Source organism: Notothenia rossii (genome assembly GCF_949606895.1).
Source record: "Notothenia rossii genome assembly, chromosome: 9".
Lineage (NCBI taxonomy): Eukaryota > Metazoa > Chordata > Actinopteri > Perciformes > Nototheniidae > Notothenia > Notothenia rossii.
The window spans coordinates 81860384-81877109 of record NC_136907.1 but is presented as its reverse complement, the minus strand read 5'-3'; the positions used below and the strand labels follow the sequence as shown (position 1 = coordinate 81877109).

Below are 16726 nucleotides of genomic sequence, written 5' to 3'. Positions count from 1 at the left end.
TAAAGGGACAGTACACTGTATAAAGCAGACAGAGTTTCTTAAAGGGACAGTACACTGTATAAAGCAGACAGAGTTTCTTAAAGGGACAGTACACTGTATAAAGCAGACAGAGTTTCTTAAAGGGACAGCACACTGTATAAAGCAAACAGAGTTAACACCACACATTAACTTAGTGCAACATGCACCATGCAATAAAGGCTACAAACCAAATGCTAAATTACACATGCTAACTACTACAAAAGTAAGTATACAATGCTATTTGCTATATGCTACATGCTAACTGGTAGCTGTTGAAGCAGTGGGGGAAAACCCTGCAGGATAGTTAATGTAATCAAAACAAATCACATTCAATTATTATCACATATTTATTTTCCAGACCGACTCCAGTGCACACACAAACATCTCCAACCAAACCAAACCAATATTTACATCAACACAAACAACAACAAAGATTACTATATTTTACAAAATATATAATAAATATTGAGTTTGAATCTTCATATATAACTAATAATAATAAATAATCTTTAATATAGAAACACACTGAAGGTATTCTGCAGTTTGATCCTCCGTAAATCTCAAAACTGTGACGAGTGTCAGAAACCAGATGAATTGATGATGACGAGGAGGGGATGAAATGCACGAGAACTAAAGCAGTGAGAGGGTTAACTTTAGTAGAGAAACACCACAAGCGCAGGTTCTGTTTCCATGATGAAGGACTGCAGCTGCCAGGTGTGTCGCTAACTGTTGTTGTCGGTGTTAATGTTGTAGTGTTGTTGTTGATGTTGTTTATATATGGGGACAATAAATCCAATCTAACTATGTTGGTTAACGGGATGCTGAATGGAGATTGTTTTTGAGAATGTTATTAATATGAATTTATAATATAATATAATATCTTTTTTTGTGGTTTTATAATCAATGACGTATGGGAGGCGTGTGGCGCAGTGGACTAGAGCGCATGGCACAGTGGACTAGTGCAGTGCTTCTCAAAGTGTGGTCCGCGGACCACTGGTGGTCCGTGAGCGCCCCCTGGTGGTCGCTGAGTATATTGGTAACATTTCACATTTGAAATAAATAAATACATTTAAGTTTTCCACACTCTCGCGGGAATATCTCCGCAATGGAGCAAGGTTAAGTTTAACTTTTGATTGCTTGATATAGCCCAGGGCAACACCTTCGTCACACATGTTGCAACCTGTTTGTACCATTTTCAGGCGAATTGTAATCTGTTCTAGAAAAACCATGTGTTTTTTTATATTTGTGGAGTTAGGTGGTCCGCGAGTGTTTTTTTATTGGTTAAGTGGTCCTTGGTATGAAAAAGTTTGAGAACCACTGGACTAGTGCATGTGGCGCAGTGGGCTTGTGCGTTGGTGTTGGGATCAGATGGTCACAGGTTCAAACCCCACTGCAGTCAGCATGTCGTTGTGTCCCCGAGACACTTCACCCCAAAGTGCTCCTGTGGGTATTGCCCACAGTATTGAGTATTGAGTATGTTAGTCGCTTTGGATAAAAGCATCTAACAAGTTACATGTCATGTAACGTAAAATGAATGTGAGATAATGGCTCTGTTTCAATCACTTCATAATTCACATGCATTTTCACCCATAGTACAATAAATAATATAACTCAAAGACTCAAAGGGAAAGTGCACTGCAACTCAAAGACGTATCATTTATATTTATTGAACGTGTTCCTGTGATTCTGCTGTTAGGGTGCAGATCTATGTGTTCTGATGTTTCCTGTTTCCTACTTCCTACTTCCTGTTTCCTGTTTCCTGCTTCCTGCTTCATGTGTAGGTGTCTCCGTACCGGCGATGTCCGTCAGAGATCAGTTGAGTTTTCTCACCGGTGTTCGTCGGCTGCTGAAGGATCGGAGTTTCTACGTCTGCAGAGAAACAAACAGAAATATATTCATGTTTTTTTTTCTAGTACAATACAAATAATATGTGGCATCAAAGTAAAAACTAGAGTCTAGACTAAGGTTTATCGAACTTTGTATTCTTTCTCTTCACGACTTCCCTCTGAGATAACTCACCTGTGTTTCCATGAACAATGAATGCTCCCACTCTGCCTGTTTTTAAATCTCGTTTAAAAACCTAATTGTTCTCCCGTGCTTTTGCAGACCGTATCAGACGTATCAGTCTGTGTTTTCTAAATTAGGGTTTTCTATTTTGTTTTGTTTTAAAGGAGACCTATCATGCAAAACCCTCTCTTTTCCTCCGCACCCACATCTTTCAAAAACGGAGGAACAACGAGCGGATACAGATTTGCTGCCAATATGACGTAATATCGTCGGCGGACCCACAGAGAGTTGCTATCAGAAACAATGCCTGACGTGTTTTGGACGTAATCTCGTCTTTGTTTACCTTAGCAAGCCTCGCTAACACTCAGAGCTACCCTGTACCCTAACCCTGTAAAGCAGGAAATTAAATAAGGAACTCACCTTGTGATAAACCCGCAAGAGAAAAAGCATTTGAGCTCCATATGTTTCAGAAATAATCTTTGATGTGGTTTAAACAGGATGACGTTTTATCCAACCCAGTCTCACGGCATTTCGTGTTATAGTCACAACATTTAATCTATTGACTCGTGTTCACCAACAAGATTTCCCCCTTTGTCTCAAAGCAATGTATTTCTATTGGTAGTATGTTTTGTGCCTGCAGCACGTCTTTTTGTCCGTTCGGGTCTTGGAAGACCGGAAGCTGTGGGGTTCATAAAAACATGTTCTTACTCAATATCAAGCCATAATTATTGTTTTTATTTTAAATCGTATAATGTCAGACTTTCGTTGCCGTCTGTGAGGAAAATAAATGGCTCAGATCCTCAGAATACTGAAATCTGTATTTTTAAAATCTTTTTTTCCTTCTAATTTGTTATTCTTTTCTAAATAGCACTCTGTTATTTATTCACCAATAACACACAATTATCCTTGTTTTTATTTATTTGTTTGATTCCATAATCTTGGGCTTTTTTGGCGTCCGTCAGGAACTGAATTTCAAAATAAAAATAACCGGAAACAGACTTAGGCATTTCGAGCGATTACCCAAGATCCTCAGCTATGGTTTAAGCTCGCTGATTGGATGTTTTAGCCGCAATGCATGTTGGGATATGGTGTTCATGCCATATCAAATCCGAAAAACCTTTATTTTACAATAAAATAATACTTAATTCCGAGTGTGCTTGCTTTTCTCTTTGGAAGTCATCACATAACGGCATTGTAATACACGGTTTGGCTGCATTACATACCAACATCTGCCATAGTTCTTTTTTTATAGAGCCCTGATGAGAAAACCTTTTGACAAACTGGAAGAAATGCCACCGAAACTGAAAACGTGACGTGGATCATAAATATATCAACAATTAAACAACATCTTCAATTTCTCTTCACACAATACGTCTCCTTGCAATATCAACACTAATTCGGCTGACTTTTACATTTGATCCAATCGGTAGATAGGTTATATTTACACCATAACGGTGCACAGCTGATAGAAAAGGACTTGTAGTTTTTAAAGATATTACTGATTTTCTTTGAATATAAGAATGTAAATACTGAGTCTGAAATAGTATAGCAATATGCTATAAAATTATGTGAAAGCATGAATAAAACTACACATCTTCAGATGTTGTACATACATAAGTGTCCTATACTAATAATACAAAGTTATTATGGCTGTGTGTACCTTGTGTGCACCGTCTAGTGGTTAAAGCACGTTATTGAATTATTGTTTTTATGTGTTATATTTGATTAAAAAAATATTAAGAGTACATACTTTCATAGAGGGAAAGTAGAAGGTCTGTGATAGAAATATAGAATATAGAATATCAAGAAGATACTGTAAGTGATCTCTACAATAAAACAGTTTAGTGCAGGATGTACAAAGATATTAATATGAGGATGAGCAAAACAGACAAACTAATTGACCTTTATTTAAACATTAAATAATACTTTAGATTAAGGTGCTCTTTTAAATAAGAAAATAGCTTTGGGGGTATCTACAGATAAATATTAAGCCTGACAAAGTACTTAACGTCTAATATATTGCTTTCCTGCAATGTTAAGTATGAAGCACTTATTTTAACTGATATTATACACATTAATTATACTCTTATGTAGATAGTATAAGAATCCCATAGAACATTTGGCGAAACACAATAGCCAGCATGTGTAGTTCTGGGGGGGGCGTTCGATTCCAGTTTTGGATAGTCTGGCGTGGTTTCGTTCCATTTCAAAGAGCTGTTTGACGCTCGGCGTAACCTTGGCGCACTGCCACTCCAACATCCAATCCCAGCGCTTGAAGATTAATCAAGGGGACTGTAGTCCTAAACAATAGCTGGGGATTATGGGTAGTGTAGTGTCTTCGGCCATCCTAATCTCAGAAATGTTTTTCGGATTTGATATGGCATTAACACCATATCCCTACATGCATTGCGGCAATACATCCAATCACCGAGCTTAAACCATAGCTGAGGATCTTGGGTAATCAGTTCAGTGGCTGTGTATCGCAACGATGCTCGAAATGTCCCTTATAGGCCTACGTCTGTTTCCGGTTATTTTTATTTTGAAATTCAGTTCCTGACGTACGGCAAAAAAGCCAGAGATTATGGAATCAAACCATTAAATAAAAACAAGGATAATTGTGTGTTATTGGTGAGTAAATAACAGAGTGTTATTTAGAAAAGAATAACAAATTAGAAGGAAAAAAAGATTTTAAAAATACAGATTTCAGTATCCTGAGGATCTGAGCCATTTCTTTTCCTCACAGAAGGCAAATAAAGTCTGACATTATACGATTTAAAATAAAAACAATAATTGTGGCTTGATATTGATTAAGAACATGTTTTTATGAACCCCACAGCTTCCGGTCTTCCAAGAGCCGAACGGACAAAAAGACGTGCTGCAGGCACGAAACATGCTACCAATAGAAATACATTGCTTTTAAAATCGTTCTGTGTGACACGAAAAAAAGGAGAAGATCTTGTTGGTGAACACGAATCAATAGATTACATGTCGTGACTAGAACACGAAATGCCGTGAGACTGGGTTGTTTTATCACAGCAGAATTTAACTTTATCTCCGGTAGAATTCCGATCAGGCATTAGCTCCGCCTCCTCTTTTTTCCTTTTTCAAGCTAAGGATCCAAAATCCGTGTTTCTCTAACAGCTGGAATAGAGGGGGATGAGTAGGGATGGGTATCGTTTGAGATGTATCGATTCCGATTCTGCTTATCGATTCCGGTTGTTATCGATTCCCCGTTTCGATTCCAAAATTGTAAAAGAAAGAGGTCAAATGTTTAGATAACAAAAATATCTTAATTTTTTCAAGCTTTTAACTGACATTTGTATAAACATACACAAAAGCTGTGCTTTATTTCAACTGAGGCAGCAGCAGGAAACCTACTGACATAGGTTTTATAACAGTACCCTACTATCGTCACACTTTTTTTCAACCTTGCATCCCTAAAGGACGGAGCGTCGACAACCGAGAAGGGATGCAGCCCTTTGACACGCACACGCCCGTGCAGATATGTGGGCTTTCTTTGCAATACTAAAGGGTCTACCGCGTTTAGGAACCGTTAAGCAGAACCCAAATTGTGTATTTTGTATGGGTACCCGGTACCCGGCATTTTCTTATCGGTTCTCCTCTGGAACCGAGTTTCGGTTACCGACCCTAGATATGAGGATGTCTAACATGCATGATCTGTTTGTATTTCTGTATTATGTCCCATAATCTATGCCTAAAAATAGCATGATAGGTGACCTTTACATTTTGCATCATGTATGAGGGTTTTCAGTCTGTGGCTATAAGTATGGTTTTATCGTCTCGTGCTTTTACATTAGTTTCTTTTTGTCCTTTCGGTTTTGTCTAAATGTATTTATGCTCTTTTTTATATATTTATTGATGTACAGCACTTTGGTCGACTCGTTGGATTGGATCTGAGCTAACTCATCTGTATTTCCATTAAAAAGCTGAGTGTTAAACTAAAGCCTGGCTTCCTGTCACCTCCTGTGAGCTCACCTGTGTCGGGCTCGTTGCGGATCTCCTTCTCCAGGTCGTCAGGTGACACATACTCAGGCTCCGCCCCCTCACCGCTGGAGGCTGGCCTCAGTTTCCCACAGCAGCAGTTACAGCAGCAGCAGAGACAACAGCAGCAGTAGCATCCGCTCAGGAGCCCGCAGAACACAAAGAGACCCTGAGGAACACAACAGAACACAAAGAGACCCTGAGGAACACAGCAGAACACAAAGAGACCCCGAGGAACACAGCAGAACACAGAGAGACCCTGAGGAACACAGCAGAACACAGACAGACCCTGAGAAACACAGCAGAACACAGACAGACCCTGAGGAACACAGCAGAACACAAAGAGACCCTGAGGAACACAGCAGAACACAAAGAGACCCTGAGGAACACAGCAGAACACAGAGAGACCCTGAGGAACACAGCAGAACACAGAGAGACCCTGAGGAACACAGCAGAACACAAAGAGACCCTGAGGAACACAGCAGAACACAAAGAGACCCTGAGGAACACAGCAGAACACACAGAGACCCTGGGGAACACAACAGAACACAAAGAAATCCTGAGGAACACAGCAGAACACACAGAGACCCTGAGGAACACAGCAGAACACAGAGAGACCCTGAGGAACACAACAGAACACAGAGAGACACTGAGGAACACAACAGAACACAGAGAGACCCTGAGGAACACAACAGAACACAGAGAGACCCTGAGGAACACAGCAGAACACAGACAGACCCTGAGGAACACAACAGAACACAGAGAGACCCTGAGGAACACAACAGAACACAGAGAGACCCTGAGGAACACAACAGAACACAGAGAGACCCTGAGGAACACAACAGAACCCAAAGAGATCCTGAGGAACACAGCAGAACACAGAGAGACCCTGAGGAACACAGCAGAACACAGAGAGACCCTGAGGAACACAGCAGAACACACAGAGATCCTGAGGAACACAGCAGAACACAGAGAGACCCTGAGGAACACAGCAGAACACAGAGAGACCCTGAGGAACACAGCAGAACACAAAGAGACCCTGAGGAACACAGCAGAACACAAAGAGACCCTGAGGAACACAGCAGAACACAGAGAGACCCTGAGGAACACAGCAGAACACAGAGAGACCCTGAGGAACACAGCAGAACACAAAGAGACTCTGAGGAACACAGCAGAACACAGAGAGACCCTGAGGAACACAGCAGAACACACAGAGATCCTGAGGAACACAGCAGAACACAGAGAGACCCTGAGGAACACAGCAGAACACAGAGAGACCCTGAGGAACACAGCAGAACACAAAGAGACCCTGAGGAACACAGCAGAACACAAAGAGACCCTGAGGAACACAGCAGAACACAGAGAGACCCTGAGGAACACAGCAGAACACAGAGAGACCCTGAGGAACACAGCAGAACACAAAGAGACCCTGAGGAACACAGCAGAACACAGAGAGACCCTGAGGAACACAGCAGAACACAGAGAGACCCTGAGGAACACAACAGAACCCAAAGAGACTCTGAGGAACACAGCAGAACACAGAGAGACCCTGAGGAACACAGCAGAACACAGAGAGACCCTGAGGAACACAGCAGAACACAGAGAGACCCTGAGGAACACAGCAGAACACAGAGAGACCCTGAGGAACACAGCAGAACACAGAGAGATCCTGAGGAACACAGCAGAACACAGAGAGATCCTGAGGAACACAGCAGAACACAGAGAGACCCTGAGGAACACAGCAGAACACAGACAGACCCTGAGGAACACAGCAGAACACAGATAGACCCTGAGGAACACAGCAGAACACAGACAGACCCTGAGGAACACAGCAGAACACACATATATCTCGGCCTGTATGAGGTAACCTCTCTACTTCACCTCAGCACAAACACCATTCTATCGCTTCACTTCACAGGTGTGATGGACCTGTGCTTCCTGATTGGTCACACAGTGTAAGCCCCGCCCACCTTGGCCCACCAGGTGGACAGCATGAAGTAGGTGTTGACGTTGTCCTCCCCGAACTGCTGCGCCACGTACAGCCCGAGGGAGCCGTACGAGTCGTAGATGTTCCTCTTGCTGAGGTCGGCCAGCACCGAGTGGGCGGCGTTCAGCTCCTTGAACTTCTCAGCCGCCTCGGGGTTCTCCGGGTTCTTATCAGGGTGGAACCGCAGCGCCAGCTTCCTGTTGGGGGAACACACAGTGTGGAGGAACTACAGCACAATCACATTACTTCACCTCACCACCGCTAAGCTAAAGGAAGCTAATGTTGGGCTATAAAGGAACTACAGCACGGTCACATGACTTCACGTCACCACCGCTAAGCTAAAGGAAGCTAATGTTGGGCTATAAAGGAACTACAGCACGGTCACATGACTTCACGTCGCCACCGCTAAGCTAAAGGAAGCTAATGTTGGGCTATAAAGGAACTACAGCACGGTCACATGACTTCACGTCACCACCGCTAAGCTAAAGGAAGCTAATGTTGGGCTATAAAGGAACTACAGCATGGTCACATGACTTCACGTCGCCACCGCTAAGCTAAAGGAAGCTAATGTTGGGCTATAAAGGAACTACAGCACGGTCACATGACTTCACGTCACCACCGCTAAGCTAAAGGAAGCTAATGTTGGGCTATAAAGGAACTACAGCATGGTCACATGACTTCACGTCACCACCGCTAAGCTAAAGGAAGCTAATGTTGGGCTATAAAGGAACTACAGCACGGTCACATGACTTCACGTCGCCACCGCTAAGCTAAAGGAAGCTAATGTTGGGCTATAAAGGAACTACAGCATGGTCACATGACTTCACGTCGCCACCGCTAAGCTAAAGGAAGCTAATGTTGGGCTATAAAGGAACTACAGCACGGTCACATGACTTCACGTCGCCACCGCTAAGCTAAAGGAAGCTAATGTTGGGCTATAAAGGAACTACAGCACGGTCACATGACTTCACGTCACCACCGCTAAGCTAAAGGAAGCTAATGTTGGGCTATAAAGGAACTACAGCATGGTCACATGACTTCACGTCGCCACCGCTAAGCTAAAGGAAGCTAATGTTGGGCTATAAAGGAACTACAGCACGGTCAGATGACTTCACGTCACCACCGCTAAGCTAAAGGAAGCTAATGTTGGGCTATAAAGGAACTACAGCACGGTCACATGACTTCACGTCACCACCGCTAAGCTAAAGGAAGCTAATGTTGGGCTATAAAGGAACTACAGCACGGTCACATGACTTCACGTCGCCATCGCTAAGCTAAAGGAGGCTAATGTTGGCTATAAAGGAACTACAGCACGGTCACATGACTTCACGTCACCACCGCTAAGCTAAAGGAGGCTAATGTTGGGCTATAAAGGAACTACAGCACGGTCACATGACTTCACGCCACCACCGCTCAGCTAACGAGGGCTAAAGTTGGCCGTGATGACGTTCAGTCGTCTCATTTAGACACCTTTTAGGGCCTCACCTGTAGGACTTCTTGATGTCGTCATGGCCGCAGCCCTTCTGCAGACCCAGGATCTGGTACAGAGACTCTCCGGAAGTGGACAGGGTCCGCTGCCTGCTGTCAGACATCCTGCAGCAGCACCTGTTAAAGGTGAGCAAAACAAACACACCTGAGCTGACACGGCCGGAGGATAACAGGATAAAACATGTCGATAACTCTTTTTTTTAAAGAAATGGATGTTGAACATTTTGTTGCAGAATATTTCAAATATCTTCTCCTCGTTTATGAGTCATTGGACAGAGAAATAAAGGCTGAAAGCTATACTGCAGTTGAAGCAGGTACAATATTCATATACATCCCCATGAAACACTCCCCCTTCATTACTGACTTTAACACTATCATTTTTTACATCACAAGTTTTCTGACAGGTGTTTAAATATGCGAGTGAGGCTAATGCTAGTAGTAGAAATCTGCAGACACAGACATAACACATTATTATAACATTATAACACACGCTATGGAAGGTAACTCCAAACGAATAAAAAACATGATACCATCTTACCTGGCTGTTTGAGCGTCCTGATGAAGCCTCTACCTGTCGTACAGACTACCTGTCCTGCAGTCTACCTGTCCTCCTGTCGTACAGTCTACCTGTCCTGCAGTTTACCTGTCCTCCTGTCGTACAGTCTACCTGTCGTACAGTCTACCTGTCCTGCAGTCTACCTGTCCTCCTGTCGTACAGTCTACCTGTCCTAGAGTCTACCTGTACAGTCTACCTGTACAGTCTACCTGTCCTACAGTCTACCTGTCCTCCTGTTGTACAGTCTACCTGTCGTACAGTCTACCTGTCGTACAGTCTACCTGTCCTCCTGTCGTACAGTCTACCTGTCGTACAGTCTACCTGTCCTACAGTCTACCTGTCCTCCTGTCGTACAGTCTACCTGTCCTACAGTCTACCTGTCCTCCTGTCGTACAATCTACCTGTCGTACAGTCTACCTGTCGTACAGTCTACCTGTCGTACAGTCTACCTGTCCTACAGTCTACCTGTCCTCCTGTCGTACAGTCTACCTGTCCTACAGTCTACCTGTCCTCCTGTCGTACAATCTACCTGTCGTACAGTCTACCTGTCGTACAGTCTACCTGTCCTCCTGTCGTAGAGTCTACCTGTCGTACAGTCTACCTGTCGTACAGTCTACCTGTCCTCCTGTCGTACAGTCTACCTGTCGTACAGTCTACCTGTCCTACAGTCTACCTGTCCTCCTGTCGTACAGTCTACCTGTCCTACAGTCTACCTGTCCTCCTGTCGTACAATCTACCTGTCCTACAGTCTACTGTCCTACAGTCTACCTGTACAGTCTACCTGTCCTATAGTATACTTTTCCTGCAGTCTACCTGTCCTGCAGTCTACCTGTCCTACTGTCTACCTGTACAGTCTACCTGTCGTCCTCCAGTCCTGCAGTCTACCTGTCCTACTATCTACCTGTCCTACAGTCTACTGTCCTATAGTCTACCTGTACAGTCTACCTGTCCTATAGTATACTTCTCCTGCAGTCTACCTGTCCTGCAGTCTACCTGTCCTACTGTCTACCTGTACAGTCTACCTGTCGTCCTCCAGTCCTGCAGTTTACCTGTCCTCTCTGTCGTCCTGAGGTGTGTGACGGTGGGAGGATTTCTGGCCTCCATCAAACATTCAGCAGCCGGTCTCAGGTGACCTGGAGCCGCCTCACCTGCTCAGGTTTCAGCGAGACGCTCCGATGAACGCATTGTGAAGGGGAGGGGCAGTCGCCATGACAACCAGGTGAGAGGGGGACGGACAGACAGGTAAAACACTTTACAGTCATAAGGCATTTGTATTCATCTAACATTATAATGACAGCAACCGCACCAATGATTAAACTAAAGTAACTTTAAATGTGTGTGATACCCTTTTTACTACTGTTATTACCCCCATGTTACACTGTTATTATACCCATAATACACTGTTATTACCCCCATGTTACACTGTTATTACCCCCATGTTACACTGTTATTACCCCCATGTTACACTGTTATTACCCCCATGTTACACTGTTATTACCCCCATAATACACTGTTATTACCCCCATGTTACACTGTTATTACCCCCATGTTACACTGTTATTACCCCCATGTTACACTGTTATTACCCCCATGTTACACTGTTATTACCCCCATGTTACACTGTTATTACCCCCATGTTACACTGTTATTACCCCCATAATACACTGTTATTACCCCCATGTTACACTGTTATTACCCCCATGTTACACTGTTATTACCCCCATGTTACACTGTTATTACCCCCATGTTACACTGTTATTACCCCCATAATACACTGTTATTACCCCCATGTTACTCTGTTATTACCCCCTTGTTACACTGTTATTACCCCCATAATACACTGTTATTATACCCATAATACACTGTTATTATACCCATAATACACTGTTATTATACCCATAATACACTGTTATTACCCCCATAATACACTGTTATTACCCCCATAATACACTGTTATTATACCCATAATACACTGTTATTACCCCCATTTTACACATGACACAATCTGTGAAATGACCGCATCCCCCAGTAGACAGAAACCATTTAATGGTTGAATAGAAATGTTGTTTAAGTTTGTGTGTTCAAACTAAAAATAGAGCCGTGACAATGAAAGAGTGATCATGTGTGATCGTGTTTCAGATGAAGTGTTAAAACATGTTAAAGTCAAACCTCAGGATTTACATGGAGTGTCGGGAGGACAAGTAAATCACACTGTTAAAGATAAAATATGCATTTATTGATAGGATCTGAAACCAACAGACAGGAAGACAGAGGGTTACCAACAGAGAGCATTTTTCAGTGTGATCTGTGAAACACTCAAGGGGTTCACTGAGGGATCCTGATGCTTCAGATAAACCTGCAGGAATAAACCAGAGGGAAATACACCTTCATGGAGACATGATTATCATCTTCAGAGAGTTGGTGGGAACTGTTATATATATATCTTAAATCCATTTTTGAAAATATATGAGGAAAACAGCTGCAGAGCGTGATGGGAGTGTTTGTGCTGTAATATAGTTAACACACATCTGTAGTGAAGCAGCACTCCTCTGTGAATCCCCCCTATAGTGTTGCACAGATCAGATCCCAGGTCAGGCAGTCAGACAGAAACAAGCAGAAAATACAGTCACGTTTATAAAAACATGGTTTCCAGCTGCCACACTGCTGCAGAATACATGAGAGCAATTCTAACAATATGCTAACTAAATGCTAACTAAATGCTAACGACAGATCACACAGGCATCTGCAGCTGAGAGTGCTCGTCCTGGCCCTCCTTCTCCTCCTGGTGAGGCTCCGCATCATCAGCATCCAGCTGCAGGTCAGAAGTCAGAGGTCAGACAGGAGATCATATTAAAAATCATCAGCTAACAGTTACCAGCTAATAGTCACCAGCTAACAGTTACCAGCTAACAGTTATAGCTAACAGTTACCAGCTAATAGTCACCAGCTAACAGTTACCAGCTAACAGTTATAGCTAACAGTTACCAGCTAACAGTTACCAGCAAACAGTTATAGCTAACAGTTACCAGCTAACAGTTACCAGCAAACAGTTATAGCTAACAGTTACCAGCTAACAGTTATAGCTAACAGTTACCAGCTAACAGTTATAGCTAACAGTCACCAGCTAACAGTTACCAGCAAACAGTTATAGCTAACAGTTACCAGCTAACAGTTATAGCTAACAGTTACCAGCTAACAGTTACCAGCAAACAGTTATAGCTAACAGTCACCAGCTAACAGTTATAGCTAACAGTTACCAGCTAACAGTTATAGCTAACAGTTACCAGCTAACAGTTATAGCTAACAGTTACCAGCTAACAGTTACCAGCTAACAGTTACCAGCTAACAGTTACCAGCTAACAGTCACCAGCTAACAGTCACCAGCTAACAGTTATAGCTAACAGTTACCAGCTAACAGTTATAGCTAACAGTTACCAGCTAACAGTTACCAGCTAACAGTTACCAGCTAACAGTTACCAGCTAACAGTTACCAGCTAACAGTTACCAGCTAACAGTTACCAGCTAACAGTTACCAGCTAACAGTTACCAGCTAACAGTCACCAGCTAACAGTCACCAGCTAACAGTTACCAGCTAACAGTTATAGCTAACAGTTACCAGCTAACAGTCACCAGCTAACAGTTACCAGCTAACAGTTATAGCTAACAGTCACCAGCTAACAGTTATAGCTAACAGTTATAGCTAACAGTTACCAGCTAACAGTTATAGCTAACAGTTACCAGCTAACAGTTATAGCTAACAGTTACCAGCTAACAGTCACCAGCTAACAGTTACCAGCTAACAGTTATAGCTAACAGTCACCAGCTAACAGTTATAGCTAACAGTTATAGCTAACAGTTACCAGCTAACAGTTACCAGCTACCAGCTAACAGTTATAGCTAACAGTTACCAGCTAACAGTTACCAGTTATAGCTAACAGTTACCAGCAAACAGTTACCAGCAAACAGTTATAGCTAACAGTCACCAGCTAACAGTCACCAGCTAACAGTCACCAGCTAACAGTCACCAGCTAACAGTCACCAGCTAACAGTTACCAGCTAACAGTCACCAGCTAACAGTTACCAGCTAACAGTCACCAGCTAACAGTCACCAGCTAACAGTCACCAGCTAACAGTCACCAGCTAACAGTTACCAGCTAACAGTCACCAGCTAACAGTCACCAGCTAACAGTTACCAGCTAACAGTCACCAGCTAACAGTCACCAGCTAACAGTTACCAGCTAACAGTCACCAGCTAACAGTCACCAGCTAACAGTCACCAGCTAACAGTTACCAGCTAACAGTCACCAGCTAACAGTTACCAGCTAACAGTTACCATCTAACAGTCACCAGCTAACAGTTACCAGCTAACAGTCACCAGCTAACAGTTACCAGCTAACAGTTACCAGCTAACAGTTATAGCTAACAGTTACCAGCTAACAGTTACCAGCTAAGTCACCAGCTAACAGTTATAGCTAAAAGTGACCAGCTAACAGTTACCAGTTATAGCTAACAGTTACCAGCTAACAGTTACCAGCTAAGTCACCAGCTAACAGTTATAGCTAACAGTCACCAGCTAACAGTTATAGCTAACAGTCACCAGCTAACAGTTACCAGCTAACAGTTATAGCTAACAGTCACCAGCTAACAGTTACCAGCAAACAGTTATAGCTAACAGTCACCAGCTAACAGTTACCAGCTAACAGTCACCAGCTAACAGTCACCAGCTAACAGTTACCAGCTAACAGTTACCAGCTAACAGTCACCAGCTAACAGTTACCAGCTAACAGTTACCAGCTAACAGTCACCAGCTAACAGTTATAGCTAACAGTTACCAGCTAACAGTTACCAGTTATAGCTAACAGTTACCAGCTAACAGTTACCAGCTAAGTCACCAGCTAACAGTTATAGCTAAAAGTGACCAGCTAACAGTCACCAGCTAACAGTTATAGCTAACAGTCACCAGCTAACAGTCACCAGCTAACAGTTACCAGCTAACAGTTACCAGCTAACAGTTACCAGCTAACAGTCACCAGCTAACAGTTACCAGCTAACAGTTACCAGCTAACAGTCACCAGCTAACAGTTATAGCTAACAGTTACCAGCTAACAGTTACCAGTTATAGCTAACAGTTACCAGCTAAGTCACCAGCTAACAGTTATAGCTAAAAGTGACCAGCTAACAGTTACCAGCAAACAGTTATAGCTAACAGTCACCAGCTAACAGTTACCAGCTAAGTTTCCAGCTAACAGTTATAGCTAACAGTTACCAGCTAACAGCTACCAGTTATAGCTAAAAGTGACCAGCTAACAGTTACCAGCTAACAGTTATAGCTAACAGTCACCAGCTAACAGTTATAGCTAACAGTCACCAGCTAACAGTTACCAGCTAACAGTTATAGCTAACAGTCACCAGCTAACAGTTACCAGCTAACAGTTACCAGCAAACAGTTACCAGCTAACAGTTACCAGCTAACAGTTACCAGCAAACAGTTACCAGCTAACAGTCACCAGCTAACAGTTACCATCTAACAGTTACCAGCTAACAGTTACCATCTAACAGTTACCAGCTAACAGTTACCAGCTAACAGTCACCAGCTAACAGTTACCATCTAACAGTTACCAGCTAACAGTTATCATCTACCAACCCAGTCTCACAGCATTTCGTGTTCTAGTCACTACATGTAATCTAGTGATTCGTGTTCACCAACAAGATTTCCCCCTTTTTTTCGTGTCACACAGAACGATTTTATAAGCAATGTATTTCTATTGGTAGCATGTTTCGTGCCTGCAGCACGTCTTTTTGTCCGGTTGGGTCCTGGAAGACCGGAAGCTGTGGGGTTCATAAAAACATGTTCTTACTCAATATCAAGCCACGATTATTGTTTTTATTTTAAATCGTATAATGTCTGACTTTATTTGCCTTCTGTGAGGAAAAGAAATGGCTCAGATCCTCAGGATACTGAAATCTGTATTTTTTAAATCTTTTTTTCCTTCTAATTTGTTATTCTTTTCTAAATAGCACTCTGTTATTTACTCACCAATAAAACACAATAATCCTTGTTTTTATTTATTTGTTTGATTCCATAATCTCTGGCTTTTTTGCCGTCCGTCAGGAACTGAATTTCAAAATAAAGTAACCGGAAACAGATACACACAGCCACTGAACTGATTACCCAAGGTCCTCAGTTATGGTTTAAGCTCGGTGATTGGATTGTTTAGCCGCAATGCATGTTGGGATATGGTGTTTATGCGATATGAAATCCAAACAACATTGAAAAGAAAAAAGGAAAATAATACTTTATTCCGAGTGTGCTTGCTTTTCTCTTTGGAAGTCATCACATAACGGCATTGTAATACACGGTTCGGCTGCATTACATATTACAGACCTGCCGTAGTTCTTTATTTATAGAGCCCTGATGAGAAGACCTTTGGACAAATTGGAAGAAATGCCGCGGAAACTGAAAACGTGACGTGGATCATAAATATATCAGTAATTAAACAACATCTTCAATTTCTCTTCACACAATACGTCTCTTTGCAGGATCAACACTAATTCGGCTGACTTTTATATTTGATCCAATTGGTAGGTTATATTTACACCATAACGGTGCACAGCTGATAGAAAGGGACACCATAACGGTGCACAGCTGATAGAAAAGGATTTGTAGT

General features: G+C 42.6%; 2 protein-coding genes across 3 annotated transcripts in view; both read right to left on the bottom strand.

Annotated features, from left to right (window-relative positions):
• Positions 1–89: 89 nt before the first annotated feature.
• Positions 90–10086, bottom strand: LOC307019827 (dnaJ homolog subfamily C member 5B-like). Its single transcript, XM_079650932.1, has 4 exons — positions 9500–10086; positions 7998–8211; positions 6022–6196; positions 90–1887 (listed from the first exon to the last, which is right to left on the bottom strand). The coding sequence occupies exons 1-4, from the start codon at positions 9604–9606 to the stop codon at positions 1790–1792; spliced, it is 594 nt and encodes a 197-aa protein (XP_079507058.1). The 5' UTR covers positions 9607–10086; the 3' UTR covers positions 90–1789.
• Positions 10087–12272: 2186 nt separating this feature from the next.
• Positions 12273–16726, bottom strand: part of slc4a2a (solute carrier family 4 member 2a) — a 44847-nt gene continuing 40393 nt past the window's right edge. For both annotated transcript variants that reach the window (XM_079652592.1, XM_079652591.1), the window contains one exon: positions 12273–12870. In XM_079652592.1, coding sequence (XP_079508718.1) covers positions 12790–12870 — 81 coding nt within the window. In that variant the 3' untranslated portion in view covers positions 12273–12789. The remainder of the gene's footprint in view (positions 12871–16726) is intronic.